At 40.4% G+C, this 19,667-nt stretch overlaps 1 protein-coding gene and 1 long non-coding RNA gene across 2 annotated transcripts in view; one reads left to right on the top strand and one right to left on the bottom strand.

The window, feature by feature from the left end:
* Window positions 1–19,667, bottom strand: part of nrg3a (neuregulin 3a) — a 334,685-nt gene that overhangs the window by 7,300 nt on the left and 307,718 nt on the right. Inside the window, exons 6-8 of the mRNA XM_084376268.1 lie at window positions 14,071–14,197; window positions 5,786–5,901; window positions 3,139–3,324 (exon numbers count right to left, since the gene is read on the bottom strand). Of these exons, the coding sequence (XP_084232394.1) occupies window positions 3,139–3,324; window positions 5,786–5,901; window positions 14,071–14,197 (429 nt within the window). The remainder of the gene's footprint in view (window positions 1–3,138; window positions 3,325–5,785; window positions 5,902–14,070; window positions 14,198–19,667) is intronic.
* On the top strand, window positions 362–3,236 carry LOC311270974. Its single transcript, XR_014624327.1, has 3 exons — window positions 362–443; window positions 1,856–1,932; window positions 3,155–3,236. It is a non-coding gene; the product is annotated as an uncharacterized lncRNA (long non-coding RNA).

Genomic DNA, 19,667 nt, shown 5'->3' with positions numbered 1-19,667 from the left:
GACATTCTGTCTCCCTGTCAGCCATTTTGTTGAGATAACACTAGGCTTCTCTAACAGGCATGGAATAGACTGGGCACCCTTTCTTTAAAGCATTTTCTAACTGTCACATGCTATCTGCACACTCCTCTATCACATCCTTTTACTCCCCTGCTGCTGTTTTTTTCTGCCTTTACTATATTTCTGAACGCTTTCCGTCTGTGTCAGAACGGATTCAAACCGGTTGTCTCTCTATTTCTGTGTCTGTCTCTGCAACTCTCCCTCAGTCTCTATGCAGTCGTGGTCAAATGTCTCCATGGCAACCCAGACTATCATACTATGGGAAAGGGAGTCGGTCGTCTGTCTGTCCATCTGCTGTTAAGTGGAATCGCACATTAGAGAGTGAATGAGTGAGTAGGTGGGCGAGTATCTCGGTCGGCGTGTGGTCTGATTGCGTGTGTGTATAGGTGAGTGAGCACAACCTGTTTATCTGTATGCCCCAAACTATGTCTGATGGTCATGGAGGATGCTGTTTCGTGCATGAGTATGTTTTTTTCATGGAAGGGGAGTTTTTCATTCTGGGCAGTGGCATTGCACAGATGCTCTAGGGGAGGAGCAAAAATAACAAAAGGGCCTGAGCAGAGCAGCATTCTTGCAGCGTAGGGGACTTGTGATCAGAAGACATTTGTGCCAACCAGAGAACACTTGAGTGACAGTTTGGCTGACCAGGGGACACTTAGGGTGACCATATGACTCATGGACTGACCAGAGGATCATTTCAACAAACCACCGGTCACTTCAGCTGACCAGAGGGTACTTGCGTGAGCCAGAGGGGCACTTTGGTTTATCGTTTGACACCAGGCGTTGTTTGGGCCAACCAAAACACATTTTGATCAACCAAAGATCCCTTTCATCCGTAGACTGACTCGCTGGAGGTGGACTGTGAGTATAACCCTGCCATTGTCCCCCTTTTTCAGGCAGCATCCTCCTCTCTTCCACTCTCTCCACCCTTGATAACTATAATCTGAAAATGGCGTAGTACCCCAACACTTACCTGGTCGCTAACAATATGAATCTAAGCAGGCCAACGGCTGTTAGCTTTTCTTTAACAGGGAATTAGGAATTGCAAAGGCTCGTCTCCCGATGTGCTAAACAAGTTTTCACTTTAGAATAGTCTGCAGGGGCTCTGTTGTTGCATCTTGCGCGTTCTGCCGCCCAAGACAATTGGTTTAAAGAACAAACAAGCTAGAGTGTCTCTTTCCCCTGTGAATGTAGCAGCCAGAACTTCCTCCAGTGCTATAGCACAATGGCGATTAGTCTGGTTATGCTGGACTACTTAATCACAGGACATTCAGACGAAGACATTTCAGCTACCAGGGGAGCCTTGGGCTGACCAGTTAACAGTTGGGTTAAACAAAATATACCTGGGTAGACAGGAGGAGACAGCGCAACACCTGACCTGCCCAGCGGGAACTCAGGATCACCACCGTACACTTGGGGTGATCACATGGGCACTTTCGGGCCACTGGGGCCAACACAAAGACACTTCTGTGACCTGACAGTCACTTGGGGTTGGACTTTAGGTGACAACAGGGGAACTTGAGTGCCACTTGGGCAGATGACAAGGGCACTTGTGCTGATGAGAAGTATACTTAAGCAGTTCAAGAGTCAATCTATAGTGACATTTGGGAAAAAAATGACTCTTGTTTAAATAAAGATTAAAACAAAAAGGAACATAAGTGCTCTCGGTATAAAGGTCACATGCGGTCACTACTCTGCAGCCCCCTCTGCACTCAACTGAATTTACTGTATGCATGCTATTTTTGTGAACATGTGTTCTCACTGTATGTGTGCGTGTGTCGGTCTCGTCTTCTATTAGTATGCATGTAGGTCATGTGGAGCTTTATCCTGAGCCTGGACCGCTGGGACCCGAACGCCTGAAGTGAGCCTTGCCAGGTGGGTAAAGCACTGACTCATGACCCACCAAAAATGGGTTGAAGTGCCTTTCAGACTGAATACATCTCTTGCTAATCATTCGCGCTGATCATTTGCATACCCCCTGGCTGCTATGCACATGCAGTTTTGCCTGAGGTGCGTAACCCTACTGTATTACATTTGAATTAGGATTTAATTGTTGGTGCACCTGCTAATCCATCGCATTAAAAAAAAGATGAGAATCAGGATTTAGTGCAGGCATGAAAAGATGGCAGAGAGGGAAAGAGAGAGTGGAGAATCTGGATGTGCAGCCTGTATCGTGCACTTAATAGCACAAACACCCGGCGAAGCGTTTCCTTTCAACTCACGCCACTGGACTGCAGACCACAACATAACGTGACCTTGTTTTTTTTTTTATCTTTGCTCAGCAGATTGGAAAACAAAGGGATGGGGGTGGGAGTAAAGAAGATTAAAAAAAAAGAAATGCAATCTTTAAAAAAGAAAGAGAAAAAAAAAAAATCAGAATTGGCTTTGAAATATCCACTCTTCAAATGAAATCCAAAGCTTTGTCCATAGCAGGCTCTATGTTTCAGTTAGTGGCTTTCGTTGAAATGACTCAGCACACGGAGGATACAGCAAAGAAGTAAAGCAGAGACAGAAAGAGGCAAGACAGTGAGGATAAAACCCTTAAATACTCTACATCTTTAAGCTCTCATTACACCAGCCTTTATCAGTCTGCATAATAAGAGCCTATAAACACAGAATATTTCTGTGGTCTGCATTACATGGTAATACCAGAGACATTATAAGAGGGGGGACAAACCACTTACAACATTTTGAGAGATCAGAGATGGTGGTTGCACAACCTCTCCCCACAAACACCAATCCTCTGCTTTATAACATTCAAACCGAGAAACATATCAGCCAACCATGTTATTGTACTGACGGAAGTGCACAGCTGAGATTCACAACAGTTTCATACATGCCCTTTTTATGTCCTGGTGACCACTGGCAGTGAAGGTATGGCTCTCTCCCTGTTCAGTTAGATAGGGGGCCCAGTCTACACGGGGGCGTTGCCAAGATAGCTGCTAAGTATCAAGACTTGTCTATTAGGACATAGGATATTGGTTTGGTAAAAGACCAAAAGGTCTTGCATTGATATTTTCCTTTTTTCATTTGGAGTTCAGTAATTCATTATGATTGAGGCCTTCAGTACATTCTCCTTACCCCCTTTGTGCTTCAGCCTCCCTCTCAGAGGAGTCTACTTCTTGAAGATGTTGGTAGGCGGGGCCCGAATACTTGGATCCTCCAATCGGATTCAACCTTCCCCTGGGTATTGGCGGGGTCCTGCGCGGGGCTGACCAGTGGGTTGTCCGGGTTCTCTGATCCGGGATGTGAGACAAGGAACCACTTCTACAAAAAAATAAAATAGGTTATTATTGTTAATTATAGTGGCCGATGGAGTATGCTGTTATATTTCTAACCATTGGATTTATGGCTGGTGTAGCAGTAGTCATCTTCTCAACCAAAATACACTTTGATTGTTTCAGATAGGGTCTCGTGTCTTTATGTAAATACGCAGAATACTTGAGTAGATTCAAGTGGACTCACTAGCAGCTCTGGTCACATGTTGCTTCATCATCACCTCAGGAAGAAGATCTATTCGCTGAGGTAAAACTGACACAGTGAACTGATTGTGATTGCTACTATTTGTGCTTGTCAATTTGTGGTGCATCATGCCACTGCAACTCCTGGTGTTCTCAGGTCTGACTGTCCACTGCAATTTGGATCGGGCCTAAATCTCCACTGGTTTCTCTGGATCAGGTCTTGTAGGTCGTACACATAGGGTTTGGGTAAGTTGTCAGTTGTTATAAGAATAATCTCCTAACAACTGAAAGCTGTATCAACATATGACGACAGTTTAAAGGCTTTATGAAACGGAATTTATATAGAAAATAGAAGATTTAATGATTGCCCTTTTTAAGCTAATAGATCTAGAAACTAAGCAGCCAAAACAGTAACATCAGGAAGAAAGTCTGCACCACATAACCCTTCGGGACATTTCTGCCTTCTGAGAAACAATTATTTGTATGAAATAAGACAGAGAATGAGAGAGAGAGTATGAAATTGAAATATAAATACCCTCTTAAGTGTAGTCTAGTTCCAAAGTTCACCAAAAGGTTAATGGAAATGTCCTGCAGTCGGAGAGGGCTACAAGTTCAGAGTGGACTTCTGGTTAATTACAAATAATTTAAAGAATAACATTTGATTTGTATCTCTTTGGTAAATCAGTCGTATTACAGTAATTGGAAAGTGCTGTCCTTATTAACATATCCTCTTTGCTCACATCCAATCTCTCAAAAGAGATTTTGAAGGCAGAAAAATCTTAAGTACATTTTGACTTAATTTACAGAAGTAGCAAATGTTCACTCTAGGCCCTCATTCATATTTAACTCTACAGTTTTGAAGGATAGATTTGCCTCTAAAAATGTGCTTCTTAGCCATAACAAGTGGAAGCTCTGCTTACAGCCAGGCTCTTAATAGTGTTGGTTAAGTTTTGTACAAAGACATTCAAATGAGATATTTCGGCATCACAGATTTAGCCTTGGCCAGTTTCTTTCTGGCTATTTTAGAGTGTTGTATCCTAGCATACTCTGCTATTCTGACAATGGTGTGCAAGTTTCTGTCTAAGCTGATGCAACTGCAAACAAATAAACCCTGATTGTCCACTAAGAATGCCATTTGTGGTAAGAGAAACAGACAGATGGCGGAGCGATCAACTCAACTCTACACTGAGAGAGCAAGAAAGAGAGAGAGAAAAGGAGCTTAAAAAAAAGGTTTGGAGGAGTTTATCCAAAAGAGAAGTGGACTTTGTGGTTTGAAGGTTGTCTGATCGTATTTCTAGTTTGTCTGGGAAAATCTCCTCTCAACTACTGCCTGGATCCCCTTGAAAAAAGGCGATTAGCCCCCAGCTGTTACAGTGGAGTGTCTTAACAGTTAGCGGTAGAAAACCCTGGGTGTACTGAGAGGCTCTCAGGTGTGAATGGTTGTAACTGAACAGCGATCACTGAGAGAACAGTAAAAAAAAGTTAGCAAAATGTGGCATTTGACTCATTTTCGCCTGTGCCAACGAAAGCTTTCATTTCATGTTAGATCAAAAAGCTGTCATTTCACCCTTTCTCCTCAACATAAAAACACAAAACCACAGGCAGAAGTTAATATATTAGTCACTGATTATATTACTGAAAACTTTCCTCAAACTAAACAGAAAGTGAACGAGTGGTCTGACGTACGGAGTGGATCTGCAGGAGATCCCCTCTCTTTGGCTCAGCTCTGTGAATGTGTTTGTCGGTGCGTGTTGTAACAGAAAATCCAGCCTTGGCAATATTTGAATCCTAACACTGTCAGAAGTAGGCACTGAAGTGTGTGTTGGAGTGTGTTGTTGCTGCTGATGAACATGCCAAAGCCCAGACAGCTCGAACACACCACTGAGCAGTGTGAGGGGAAAAAAAGCTTACTGGAATTTACACATTAACGCTGGCTCATAAATCCCCATGCATGTGCTTTCCCATTTTATCTCTGTCGCATCTCCTCTGTGTTCATGACTGTTATAGATACGCTTATTAACATGTTTATAGCTTTAATTATAATTACTATCATTCTTCGGTAAATCAGCAATTAGCTTTGGCTGCACTGTAATGCGGATAATTCAATTTCTCTCTTCACTGAGCTGATTATAGCAAGGGACACTGAAGTTGTCTATTGTTGATATAATTTGCATTATTGCTGTTTCCTGCAGTGACAGAGGGAACAGCTGCATCTCTACTGTAGCAGTACACCTGTATGTGTCCGTGTGTGCAATTAAATATTATACCTGTGATGTTTTGCTGTTCCCCTGGAGTTGTTGGACGGTGCAGTGGAGATGTTGCAGTGGGCAAAGCTGGACTCACAAACGTTTCCTTGGCGGGGCTGCGAGGATCGTTTGCAGTACTGCGGATACAAACAAGAGCAATAACAAAAACTTTAGTTTTTTGGGAGTTTGTTATGAGGAATCCATCAGATAAATGAATACTAATGATGTTAAAGGCATTTTGTTTATTTTATATCGTGCGATCCAAAGTGTTCCCACTCAGAATAAAAGTTCTCCTTCTTCTAAAGCCAGTTATATTGACGTTTTTTAGATCTCTTCCATTAACTCCCCCAGCTCTTTCCCACACACTGAAAGCCTCGGGGTGTGGAGTTCCTACTGTCTTGATTCTAGGAGCTGACTGTCAGAGTCAAATGGAGTCGACTAACATCTATTTCTGACTTTTTCCACCTTCCTCGACGTCATTCTTGGCTTTTCAGGGATTGAAGTAAATTGAACCGTGTGGCGAGCTGAAGGAGGCCTCCGACAGCTTGATGGAATCAGACGCATTAAGGCTTCTGGTTGTGTCACAAACCTGCTAGCAACAACAAAAGGTGGGAAGTTCACTGAAGTCCAAACGTGTCAAAGTTATCTGAATATGTGGCTGCTGGGCAGGAAAAAGGTGACAGCCTACCTATGAAATATTTCTGCACTGTGGATATATCTATGACGGTCAAATATGAGTTACACTTCTTTGCATCCACTATTTATTAAACTTACAGGTTAGCTCAACGGTTTCCAACCCAGAGCTGTAAGCCACCAAAAGGCGTGGAAATGTCTGGGAATCAGACACACGTTTCTTCAATAATTCCTATTTTTATGAAAATGGGGAAGGTTAAGCTCAGTTCCATTTTCAATTGTAACCCCTTCCCCTCATTTCCAAGTGCCTCCCTGCCTCTCAGAACTGAGTTACAAATGGTAGCGGTTGAAAAATCTCCCCCACTGAAATGGGACAATCCTTCAAGACCCTCATATGGCATCAGTTGTCGTTGATGGCGTTTCCATAAACAGACACGGCTGGACATTTACAATATGCCGTCCTCAGCTGTGGCGATTACTCTTGCTTTACTGTGGCGATCCTGGCATCATCACAAAGCCATTTGTCAGTTGTCTGATGGAGATAGAAAAGCATAGATGCTGGCAATTTGTTCATGCTATCAAACATGTCATCAAATAAAAAGGACCACTGCATCACTACCTGGCCACTAATAGTGCTTGATAGGCTAAACATTTGCAACCCTGTGTTCCTACCCTGTCAGTCTGAGCTGATATTAGAGTGGTACCAAGCACAACTAATTACTTGCTGGACTTAATTAGTTAAATTTCAGGTGTCATGAGCCATCAAATATGTCAAAATGTGGGACTGTCATGCACAAATCAGCAATAACAATGTAACCTTAGCCAGACAGCTAGTTAGCTACTGCGACATCAGCAAACGAGTAGGGATTGTTTTATGCTTATTACAAAAAAGGACCATAATACATTGAAATGACCATAACCCTTGGTTCAGAGTGTGCCTCTGAAAAACCTCAGTTTGGAGGGTCATGTAGCTCACTTCATCCTACCCCTCTATCCCAGTGAGCGTAAGGCTAATTGGTGGGAGTGAGGAATGCACTGGGATTGGGCCTCATACACTTCCATGCTTCAATTGTTTTACACATGAAACTATTTGGGAAGAGAACATCACTTTTCTCTGTAGACATTGCTTTGTTTGATGGGAACACAAGCCATGAAGTTTGGGGACCAAAGCAATGTCTTTAGTGACAATTGCCAAACAACGATGGTTACATAACTGAAGATCTCTCTAGCACACAAATACAAACTGAGCCAAAATCCCATGAAGTTTATTATCATTGGTGGAATGGCACAATATTTGAAACTCATCTTCTTACTTCTATAGAAGCACAATTAGCTGCTCACACTTTTCTCAAGAGTGTAGGATATATTATACATGTCAGAGCCCTAAATTATTTCAAATAGAAGCTATGGTAACAAGCCTTACTGCAATGTAAAAATACACACCCTTTGTATATCCACCCAGCTCTCTGTTCTCATCCAATAAGGCAGAAATACCAAGATCTTAATAATTAATAAGCCCTTTCAAAGCCTGGATTTACCACAGTGGGGAAGTTGATTATTAAATCTATGCAATTAAGCCCCTCAGTGCTTCTGTTCAGTGGAAAATCAAGAAATATTAGGTTAGAATGGATTAAATATGTAGAAAGATGGAGAATTAAGAATCACAAAAACAGACATTATATGTTATCTAGACAGATACCCTTTATGCTTCATGGGTATCTCTTTCCTGCAAGAAAAAGCTCTCATTTGGCTCGTAATATCACATGTTTGTTGGTTCGCATTGTGTTTTATAGGTGTTTTTGTCTACCTTCTGTCCTTCATTTGACTTGCAAATGCATTTATCTTGTGGTAATCTCTTTATTGCTTTCCATTGCTTTTGAATGTCTTCTCACTGACACTGATCCTTTCCTTGTCACCCCTTCCCCCTTTCCCCCCGGTAGCCGCCATGACAGGAGATCTAAATCAGCACTATTGTAAGTCCCAGGTTCTCCCTTTCAACTTTCTGCATGTTACTCCCCATCTCTGGAGCGACAAATATGCAATGAAACAAAATAGTTCTTTGTTCAGCACTTCACAATACGGTTGACAAGGCAGACTCAGTTGCACGGCAGCAAAGATCTGCTGTGAACTATTCAAAAGAACACAGGACAACACAAGAAAGTGTTTTACGCTTTAAAGTGTAAAGGCCTCAGAGATGTAAGGGGAGTGGTGCCGGTTTGATTTCTTATCTGCACCACAAACCTATCTGTGGTTCGCATCTATCTTGCAGTGACAGTTTCCTCTCCTCAGCATTATCTTAGACAGCATCGTCTAGACTTTTGTAAAATAAGCTTAGAAGAGACTATTTTTTGCTCAAAAGTACATTTATGTCTTTTTTTTTTAATACAAAGTTCTGAGTTTGATGTCTGACTAACAAGGTTGTCACGGAGGCAATCCCTTCTGAGGTCCCTCCGCAGGACACCAGCCTCATTAGTGTCAATGCTACCATCGTTATGTGACCATTCAGACATTTGAAGGCTGATTTGTACTTATAAAACCATAAAATACTTTCTTTCTGAACTTGATTTGATACTAGAATATCATCCTTACTAAAGCAGGAATTGGCAGCGAGTTAATTAGAAACTCCTGTGAAACACGTCAAGCCTGAACTTCGACATGTTATTTTAAAGCCTTTGTGGCGTCTCATATGTTCAAATGCTGCTCATCCTGTTTGAATCAGTCCATGTTGTGCTTCACTGATTTTGCATCTTCGCTAATGTAATACTGGCCAAATGTTTTAAATGATTTTAAGATCCTGTTCAATGATTTTTAAATCAATTCAGGTAATCCTGTTGCAACTTCCATTACAATTGACACGGAAGCTTCCGGTGAGCAGTCGATCCTTTCTCAGCCTGTGATAAAACAGCAAATAAGAAGTTTTAAGAAAGGGAAATTACACTAGAAAGTGGGCTCCAATTATTCAAACAGAGAGGGAAGGTTAAGGCTTGCATGTGCTGTTAAATAATTCATGATTAAGAAGAAATGGATGGCAGTATAATCGCCCCTGCTAGTCGTAACTAAAGGAATGTCCAGGTTCACTGACTTAACAATGCTTTGCTTTTACAGTTAAGGCAGAAAAGTCTCAAGTTTAACTTATTTATCTGTTACAGACTAATAAAGAGCTCTGCCGAACAGCTCAAAGAGATAAGTGCCTCCAATCAGTTAATGCTGACACTGTGCGGTTCAGCGTCCATTTTGTTTCAGTTTGAAAATAGATTAAGGTTTTTGGGAAACTGCTCAAGGAAAGAAAAACAGAAACTGTGTGCATGTGTCATACAGCAATACTGACTGTTTATAGAGGTCATCAATTTAAATGTAATGTTTTCTCGCACAGCTGCAGGCAAAGAAACTCTGCTCTCTAGCTCCATAAATGACACACAGATACAACTGGCAAAAGTAATCATTGCTTTGACAGTGACTTCATGCCGAGTCTGGACATCTGTGGTGCAAAGGGAGCATGTAATGGCATATATTAATGGATATATGTGTGTGTATGTGTGGACATTGTAATGGATGTTTTAATCTCTGAGATAGGGACCGTATGCCTCTGGCACTGAGGTTTTTTAACACTGACAGACTATCCGGAGGGAGCCAGCAGATGATTTTTATGATTTGTGCAGAGATGCTGGCATCAATAACAGCTTAACAGCATTAAACACACGCACACGCACATACACAACTCTGTACTCTCAGACCTAAGCCTAGCAGAGCACGCTCAGGGCAGTCTTGTTCATGATAGAGACAGTTTCAATTATGCAGCAATGACAGAGAGACTCTGTGGAAAACCTGTAGAATACATGATAGGGTGGTAAAACTGATTGATAGAGAAGGACCGGCTCAGTCAGAGCAGCTCTTTAGTTCACTGCTTAATCAAATACTTCCAACAAATGGCCCTGCGGTGCTAATCAGAAGTGCTCATTCCCTATAACGGGCCGCTGTTGGATAGTTCTGCTGCCTTCGTCATGACTTACCCAACTTTGTGGGGTGTTTGTTTACATGTGCAAGTGCTTGAATGAAACAAAAAAGTAAATTCCCCAGTGCAATTGGATCAGAAAATGAAACAGGGATTAATTGGTGGTGACATACAAAATAAAAGTAAGTTAAGTTAAAAAAAATGTAGCATAACATCCGGCTGTGTTTGTGTAAGTGCATGCTCCTCAAACACAATTGCTTGTTGCTCTGTGATCTGAAATTTGGGTAACTGATCGCCTGCAGACAGAAATCAATGCAGTGTTGGGTGTGTAGGCACAAAATAAACAAATACAAATTCATTTGCATGGAAGTTTCCTTAAGGCTGTTTGAGACAAAAAACAATTTAATAAAAACAAGATTTACAAGCAATATTTATACAGTAAGGTTTAGGCTTATTTCTTTCTCAACAATACAAATTTGTATAGTCAGTAAACAAAAATCAGTAATTCATGAACTAGTGCTAACAGAGCAATTAGATTTGTGATTTTATGACATATATACATTCATTTAATGTATATTATTGCATTCCATTGTAGTCCACTTGTTATATTTTCTGCAGAAGTGATAATAATTAATATGCAAAATAACAAAATAATAGTGATCATTGATATTCTCATTCCAGCTCTTCAAACTCAGCAGCTTGATCAGTGGCCTTAAGCTGAAACTATGAATCTTTACCTTCCCCTCTAGTGTCATATTAGCAGGTAAAGGGCTCTGCCGTCATGTTCGCAATAAAACGTAAAATACAATGTCTGGTTAACCTTTCAAAATAAAGGTTGTTGACAAACAGTTAAAATATGACATATTATGACTTTTGAACTGCTGCAGTTTGGTTAGGTTTAGGGAAAGGTCATACTTTGGGTTAAAATAACTATTTTCAATATTGTATGTTATATAAGTATGTTAACATAAGTCAAGTGAGTTACATCATTTACATAAGCTAACTTACATATATTGTGGAAATTTGGTCCCACATGGGACGTGAACTATGTCCACTATATGATAAACTGAACCCCCCCAAACTTCATTATTGTCGCTCGTTATACTACTGCACTATATGGACACTACAAGAAGTGATGCCAGAGGGGTAACTACAGCGTCAAACTTGACCACACCGCTGTATTTGACGCATTAGGAGTGAGGATGGGCTGGTGATTTGGTCACAGCTAATTGAACTAGCCTTGCAAGCACTGTTTATGTCACAAAGCTTCTGGCACAGCCCACGATTTGTTGAGCATTTCATTGTTAACAGTGACGTACACGAGTTTAATTACTGTACATTCACCTTTCATTAATGATGGTTACTATAAAGTATACTGAAGGAACTAAAGCAAGAAGAAAGTATGCATGCAACAAAGTCTGTATTCGTTTCTGCCTTGAGTTAGAAATGTAGTGAAGACAGTGGACCTGAATCCATTACGGGTCGAATCAAAAAGCATAACCCCTGCGTGTTGGAAGTTTTCAGTTTAAGGAAGCATGAATGGACATTTTTGTATAATGTGTTTAAAATGTTTAACTCGACCAGCTCTAGCTGCCAAAATTCACATCCATTATGAAGTCTCAAAAAAATCTAAATGCAGCCTGAAACCCAAACTTCTCCAATTTCTCAGAAAGTATGAAAAGGTATCACAAAGCTGAAATGAACTGATAAAGTGCAGTGACCCATTTTAACTTTGAATGAAGTTCCTCTCTGAAAGACGAAAGGGAATGAGTTTAAAGAGCTGGAGGTTTGAACATTCCTATTGACTCAGTAAGAAAAAAGATTACGAAAAATATGTAAAAATAAAAAAAAGATGTTAATAAAAGTGAAAAGTTACAGTAATAATGTGCTAAAAAGGCAAAACATTTGAAGATTTAAATAGAGATTGAAGCGCCAAAGAAGTGAATGTTGAATAATAAAGACGAAGGAGAATACAGCTGCCATTGATCTTGTACATAAGACAGACATCTTGATCTTTTTTTCCAATGGTGTGTCGATTGTTCTGTTGAGAAATATATGAATATACTGTATATGAATCCATTTGCATGTACTGTGTATGCACAAACAGGTTTTAGTTGATTGGTGTACAGTTCTGCACATTAAAAAAGAACTGAGCACACTTTTTCCCAGTTATTGTTGAGGTGGACATTGAAATATTCACTTGTATACTGCATATGCATGTCTACGTATTAGTATATATACTTCTTATGGCTGCAACAACACCAGTGTAGTTCAAATACTCTGAATCTTGTGTGAAGCGTGTGGCACGTGTGAGCTTAATTCACGTAGAAAGCCGACTGATGCCATTCCCTGGATCTTCATGTAAGTTTTTATTTTTTGTTTGTTTGTCCTTGGCAGAGCACTCAGCTTGAGGGTAATGTGAGGAGACACACCTGACATGTCGTCCTCGCCAACTCTAGATTTTACAGATTACTTTAAAGCATTGGTTAGCCCTGCCTCCTAGCTATAGCTTAGACATCTGAACCCTTTGTGAACCGAATCTCAAGATCCGCAGGCAACAACACCCTTATGTTTTAAAGTCTATTAGCTCGAGATTGAAGTCGACGGGGCCCGTGCAGTCCTGCTCCATTCAAACACTTTTACATCTTTGAGCCATTGATTCAAGTTAGGCATTGAATAGTTACATACAGTATTTTGTCAAACTCAATGCCTACATTTCACATGCATCTCATGACATCATTTGAAGTGCATTATCGGGGCATCATAGTGTTTTATAATACATTCGTAATGCTTGCCTTCATGCAAGCTGGATCTCACATACAGGACATACATTTCTGTGCTTCTCCCACGCAGTGATTTATCCATCTTGTGTATATTACTGTGTTTATGATGCATATAAGGTCCACTGTGTATACAGTACATGCACCTTGCTTCATTTTAAATTTAAATCGTGGCTTTGGAGGCGACGTGCAATTTATCCAATAGAGCTTTGTGTCAAAACTGTGCAGATGAGATAGCTAACTTACAGGATAAATATGTAAAAATGATTAGAGCTAATTTATGCTCAATGGTGCACAAATACATACATGCACACACTCCCCCAAGGCTATGGAAGATGTGGATATGATTGACATACAAATTAAGGTAATGTTCTCCATAGCAGCTACTCCTCAACGCACATGTGGGAGAGATGTGATGACAAAGAGCGCTGAGAAGATGATGAATGATGTCGCTGGCCAGAACCGTGCTCCCAAACCACTGAACGATTGCTCACTCAAAGACCTGTGAGCCTGATGCAAGTGGCCTGGTGTAGATGGGAATACATACTGATGCATATGCAGCTAAAAACTGCAGGAGGTGATGAATTTTTTGACCGATGCTAATACTCTAGAGGTGTTTTATTTGCACTGCATATGTCCGATTTGTGATAATCTCTTCAGGGGCACTTCTGCCACATATTTTTGAATACATTTTGAATGTAAGCAACAGACTCATTTTAATTTCTGCTGATGGCAACTATTGGTACATGTATTGAATGCTGAAAAAAAATACTGATAAAGAAAGGTGTTGTGGTTCTTTATCTTTATGCTGGTATAAGCAAGAAACTGGAGATGGCCACTCTTTAGTTCTGAGCTCACAGGTTCAAGTTAATGTTGCTCAAGTCACGTTACCTGCCAAACATGTTTTTAAAGCAAATGGGAAAAGGAGCAGCAGTAGTCACCTCATGCATTTGCAGGTTGTTGTTAGAGGCTCTCATCTTGGCTTCCAGGGCATTATGGGAATTTGCGGTGTAGTTTTTCAAACTGCGACTCTCCTTCAGGTGGGCCTGCAGCTTCTCTCTGCGCCTCCTAAAGAGAAGGGAAAAAAACTTTGTTACGCATGGGTGCAATTCATTTCAGTTGGGATTTGACCACTTTCAACTGAATGACTGTGTTTCCTGCGTTAACACTCGCTTTGAGCTGCTACTCTTTACATCAGTATTAAGCATCTGCTCATCAAAGTTCACCAAAGGCCTTTAACCATCCTCTGCCGCTTCCACCTCAGAGGCCACATCCATCGATCCATCCTGAGCTACTCCAAATGACTTCTAATAAATATGTTTTGAGTTCCTCAGTGTCATAATTATGTTCTGCAATCAACATTTCCACCAAGTCCCACCTGAAATACATCTCTAAACTTGGTCTAATTAATTCAAGACAGGAGCCTAGTGACAGTTGCAGTGCCTTGCTTTTAGAAATAAATGAAGATGTGCTGATAAGGATCCTCACTGACACCAGTTTGATGTCAGCCCCCCAAAAAACCAGCCAGTCCTCATCAGAAAAATGAATATATAGGTCAAAAGTGAAAGCAGTTTATCAGGACCGATCTTTATATTTGTTACGCTTGTTTAGCTGTAGTAATTATTACAGCTGCAAAGGAGGAAGGGAGAAGTACTATAAACAGCAACAGGTCTTAACTGGGAGAAGGTCAGGCATGGATGGTCAGGTTAAGAGCAGGTCATTCATCTACTTATGATGTGGGTATGTTTGTGATGGAGGGATTTTAACCCAAATTACGATGTTTTCCAAGACCCAACCAAGTAGTTTTCTTGCCTAATACTAACCAAACTGTGTTCGTAGTGGAGGTCGGGTATGTGTGACACTGTTACGCTGCAATTATCACGATGTTCTGGGAATGGTTAGCTATATTGGTTTTTTTAGAGGCGCTGACCATTGACCTAGTCCGTCGTTTAGGTGTGACGATGTGACTTTAAACGATCAACCTTTCTTAAATCTACAATACGTCATCACGGCATGTCACTCTTGAAGTCTCCTTTTGTACGACCAACTGAACATTACAGTTTTCATAATTACAGGGCACTTTAGGATCATCTTTTTCCTGGCTCGTTCTATAGCTCCAATAGTAATGCTAATAGTTTCCAAAAACATACACCTTACATTATTGCATTTCAAACTCACAAAGCAAGCATTAGGAATAGATTACATACAAATCCTAATCATAAACAACAAAGTCCAAAGACTAAATTGGGTCTTTTATTCTACTTTACTTCTCTAAATATCCATAATATCCTGTGACATTCTTTTGGAGGACACTGGGGAGCATCTACAGGGTTTTCTTCCAAGTTTTAGACTCATCCACGGACGTCTTTATTAAATATGAGTCAGTGGCCAAGGAGAATTGCATTCTACCAGTTTCATGCCCTTGAGGACAGAGGAAAAGAAGAAAGTGAGCTATTGACCAAACAGGAGCTTTCTATCTGTACCTCTCTTTTTTTCTTCTTTTGGGTGTAATAAGAAATATTTCAAACGCACTATTATTCCTGTTTAGGTGACATACCTTGACTCTCTATATATTATCATTTCTGTTAAGATGTTCTGAGTCTAGACTTTCATTTCTCTTTATCAACTGGCTGAATCAGAGTGTTTTGTTATATGTATTGCAAAGACACCGAAGGACTGAAGTCACTGGGAAACTAATTAGCTTGACCCTAATCTTGCATAGAAACAGACTTGACTCATGGCAAGGGGTCTGTAGATAATCATGTTAGAGGAAGTGGAATAATTAGACCTTGTGGAGCAGGGGGTCATAATCTGATTTTTCTATACATCTTAAAGAAGCTCTTCTGGTTTGTTTTTCAGACCAGTGTACATTACAGGCTCTTATTATCACAACACTAGTTCCCCAAGTTTGTGCAATTACACTGATCGGATGGAAATGCATTAAACTCTTTTATCCCAACTTCATTCTGTTGTATAGCAGAGGTATGCTCATTATCAGATACAGCTGATGAGGCCATTACAGTTTCTGTCTCGACTATCTGCAGAATGACAGCGATGTAATGAAGTGTTTACAAACAGCCTCATGGTAAGCTCCACTTCTGTGGCACTTTAATTATATTTTCTTAGATGAAGGCTGCCGCGTTTGGTACACACAGCTTTTGGAAAAGTCTTCGCTTGGTATGAAAAGGTCCCTTATCTCTTCTAAAGCCTTGACAAAACCTGCTTAGTTATTTGATGCTTTTGAATGCAAATGGGTTTGCTTGCTCTTTATGAGCAAAGCACTCTTGCTGCACAAAAACAAAATCGGATGTGTTTGAATAATGTCAGGTAGCCTCAAACATCACCAAGTTAATGCAATCAACCTGTGACTCCACTTGATTAGTTAAACCTGTTTTTTAATTAAAAGTGGGTCTACCAATTTGTAATTGGCAGAAAAAGCTTAGTCATTCCAATTGGAGATGAATATATAATATGTAGCATTTCCACATTAAAACAACAACACAGCGACTTGTTATGTTGTTGAGTTTTGTGTTTACATCATCCCAAATAATTCCAATAAAGTTTGTTCAAGGTAACGGTACGTTTCATTTTGTCGACTGTTGCCATCATTTCTGAGAGAGAGTCAGAGAGTGAGGGAGGACAAAACATTAAGTCAAACATTACCTCCTCTGTGAACATTACTGCCTGAGTCACGTCAGAGATTGTCATGTTTGTTTTGATTCAGATACCCCTCGCAGCAGCAATGACATACTGTGTGTTTAATTATGCTACTTATTATACTGTTAGTGACAATTACATGCTTTTATTAGACGGTGGTGAAGAGAAAGGAAATAAGGGAGTGAGAAATATGACACAGGTCCTCAGTGTCAAATCTTTATTTCTTCATGTAGTGAAGTGTTAGGGTGTGGAAGTTGGGACAATGCACGGGTGTGTAGCAAGCTCAACTAGCATTCATGTTGATATGAATTGCAACCATGATTGTTCCCTGATCTTCTCCAAGTGTTGGGGTGGACGGCCTCCTTCACTTTGTCCATCATTTATAGTTTGAAAAGTTGGCAATGGATGCACTTTGAGGTTTTCCTTCATCATTAAATACTGACATTCTGGTTCAGTGACCGGGCTGAAATGAAGATCATTGAATGGTCCTCTCATCTTCAGTATCTTTTCTCTTATCATCAAAGTGGTGAGAAAACCTCCACCCACACTCCAATTGGTTGGCCTTGCATGAGCTGAAAATCCAAACAACTAATTATGAGAAAGCTGCAGCAATTATTTATGAATTTTACGGGTTGATAGTTTTCACATAACTGATCTCTGTGTTAATGCATTGACACGACCTTTTTAATGTGTGAGATTAAAGCAGAATTGGTTATAATACTACTAATTAGTAGACAAACATGTTAATAATTACATGGAGTGATGCCGAGCAAAATAATTACATGGAATATAGTAGATTGTAGTCTTTATTTGGAAAATGGCTCATTTGCGATTTGTTGTCCCTGTACTATGCATGATATTGGACTCCATGTTAAACAGTGACTATGAGGTTAAAGGGATGATCTTCAGGTTAAATTGTAGTGTTTACACCCATATCAGATGAACTGTAACAGAACTGTAACCATCTAATTAGACAGTTTAACAAAAGATTTAACTCCTATTAAATTTTTGAACGAACACCTTCTCACTCACGACTTGTAGCGGTTTGGTTGGGTTTTTACAAAACTACTTGGTTAGGATAAGGAAAATATTTTGCTTGGGTTAAAATAACTTAGTTCACTCTCGTAACTATTGGAAGTTATGGAAGATACGGAAGTCACGTAGCCCACGTCATGTTACATAAGTGACGTAGTATGCCATTCACATCTTCCCCAACATTTATGTATGTTACTGGATGTTAACCCCAGTCTTTGGAGGGAAAGTCCAGTGTGTGATCCGTCCGTCCATCCATCCATCCGTCCAGCAAGTGACAGTTGAGGAGTACCTACTGTGTCAAACTCAGAAGCATAGTGCCACTGACCAGGCTGCTGTATTTGACATGCTGGGAGTGATGGTGATGCTCTGTCAGGACTGTACTACCGTTGTTTTCCTTCATATAGGTTGAGATGAAATGACTTGGACAGTCAAAAACATTCAGCTGCTTGGCCCTAGACCTCTTTGGTTTCCTTGTTTTTGATCATTGTCTTGTTGCTCTGACCTAGAATTTGGAAACTTGATGAGCCACCAAACATGGATGTAAACACCCGTAAACACACTTAAATTCAGCACTTTAACCTTACTGTCAGTGCTTGGCAGAGAGACAAAAATGAGAAAATCCTTTGCTCTCTAAACACACTGCGCTTAAGGTTGCCCTTTAAAGAGCAATGACGACAGCATGACTTGAAGAATCAATCGTCTTTCATTTAGCTGTATTTTAATCTGGCTCTTTTTTTCCTCAGTGTGACAAGACCTTTGACTTTATCTTTATTTAGATAACTCAGGTTTGGATGAAGACTTCCTCCTGATCTGTATGCATCCGTCCCATTGAACAAGTTAGTTCCCTGACTCGATTACGGATTCACTGAAAGCACTTGTCCATCATGCCTTGATCCGATTATCCTGTTGTCAGGCTGTTCACTCACTCACATCATTATATTACAGATGGAAGCCTATGGAATTACAGTGCCATCAATCACAGCCACCTCCACGGTCCATGTACCCTGAATGACAGACTGACGTTACATACCGGATGTTTGACCCATCCTCTTGAGAATATAGAATATCTCCAGGCAAAGTAGTTCTCACAGCAAGAAATGGAAGGTTGGCCATTCATTTGCCAATTAATGTGCACACAGACAGCATGCACTGCAGTTATATGCATATAGGCAGCGAGACAGTGCAGGAGCTAGATGACCTTTGAGTTATAATGGGCTATGAATATGTGTGTGCACATAATGAGATTTACAAATTGTTGCAAATGCCCAGTCTGGGATTTCGTTCAAGATGTTTGATGCCTCAACATGTTCAACCGGCCTTCTCTAAATGAACAAAATGTCTCCTTGGGCATTTTATCTGCCCACACCCAACTGGGCTTATAACCAAACACTGAAACATTTTGCTTACTTAAGGACTCAGATTTTGCCAAAAATGTTATCGTCAAACCAAGTTTGGAAGTTTGAAAGTCATTGGAGCAACTTTCAGTTCAAATGAAAGCAAGAAAATGATGGTTGGGATGAAATTACATGTCAGTGCAGCTAATTTACCTGTCAATATATTCATGAGATATTCCATATGCAACATCTACGCATGACTGGAGAAAATGGAACCAATCTAAGAGTTGGGTGAAAATGCCCGATTACAGTCCTTGAACTCACTTGCAGTCAAAGTTTATTTGCATAATAGATACAACCTTAGCCCTAACCCAAACTAGTCTGTGACAGGTAACCATGACCTGATCTCAGCCCTAAGGCTATCCATGAAGGGCAGTGCTACGGGGGAATATTCTGAGAAGTTTCTTGTTCACTATGTTTATTTATGTGGCGATATAATTTTATTTGTGTTT

Source organism: Pagrus pagrus (assembly GCF_965226575.1).
Source record: "Pagrus pagrus genome assembly, chromosome: 15".
NCBI classification, from domain to species: Eukaryota; Metazoa; Chordata; class Actinopteri; order Spariformes; family Sparidae; genus Pagrus; species Pagrus pagrus.
Note: the sequence above shows the minus strand (reverse complement) of the source record. Positions and strands in the feature narration are given on the sequence as shown.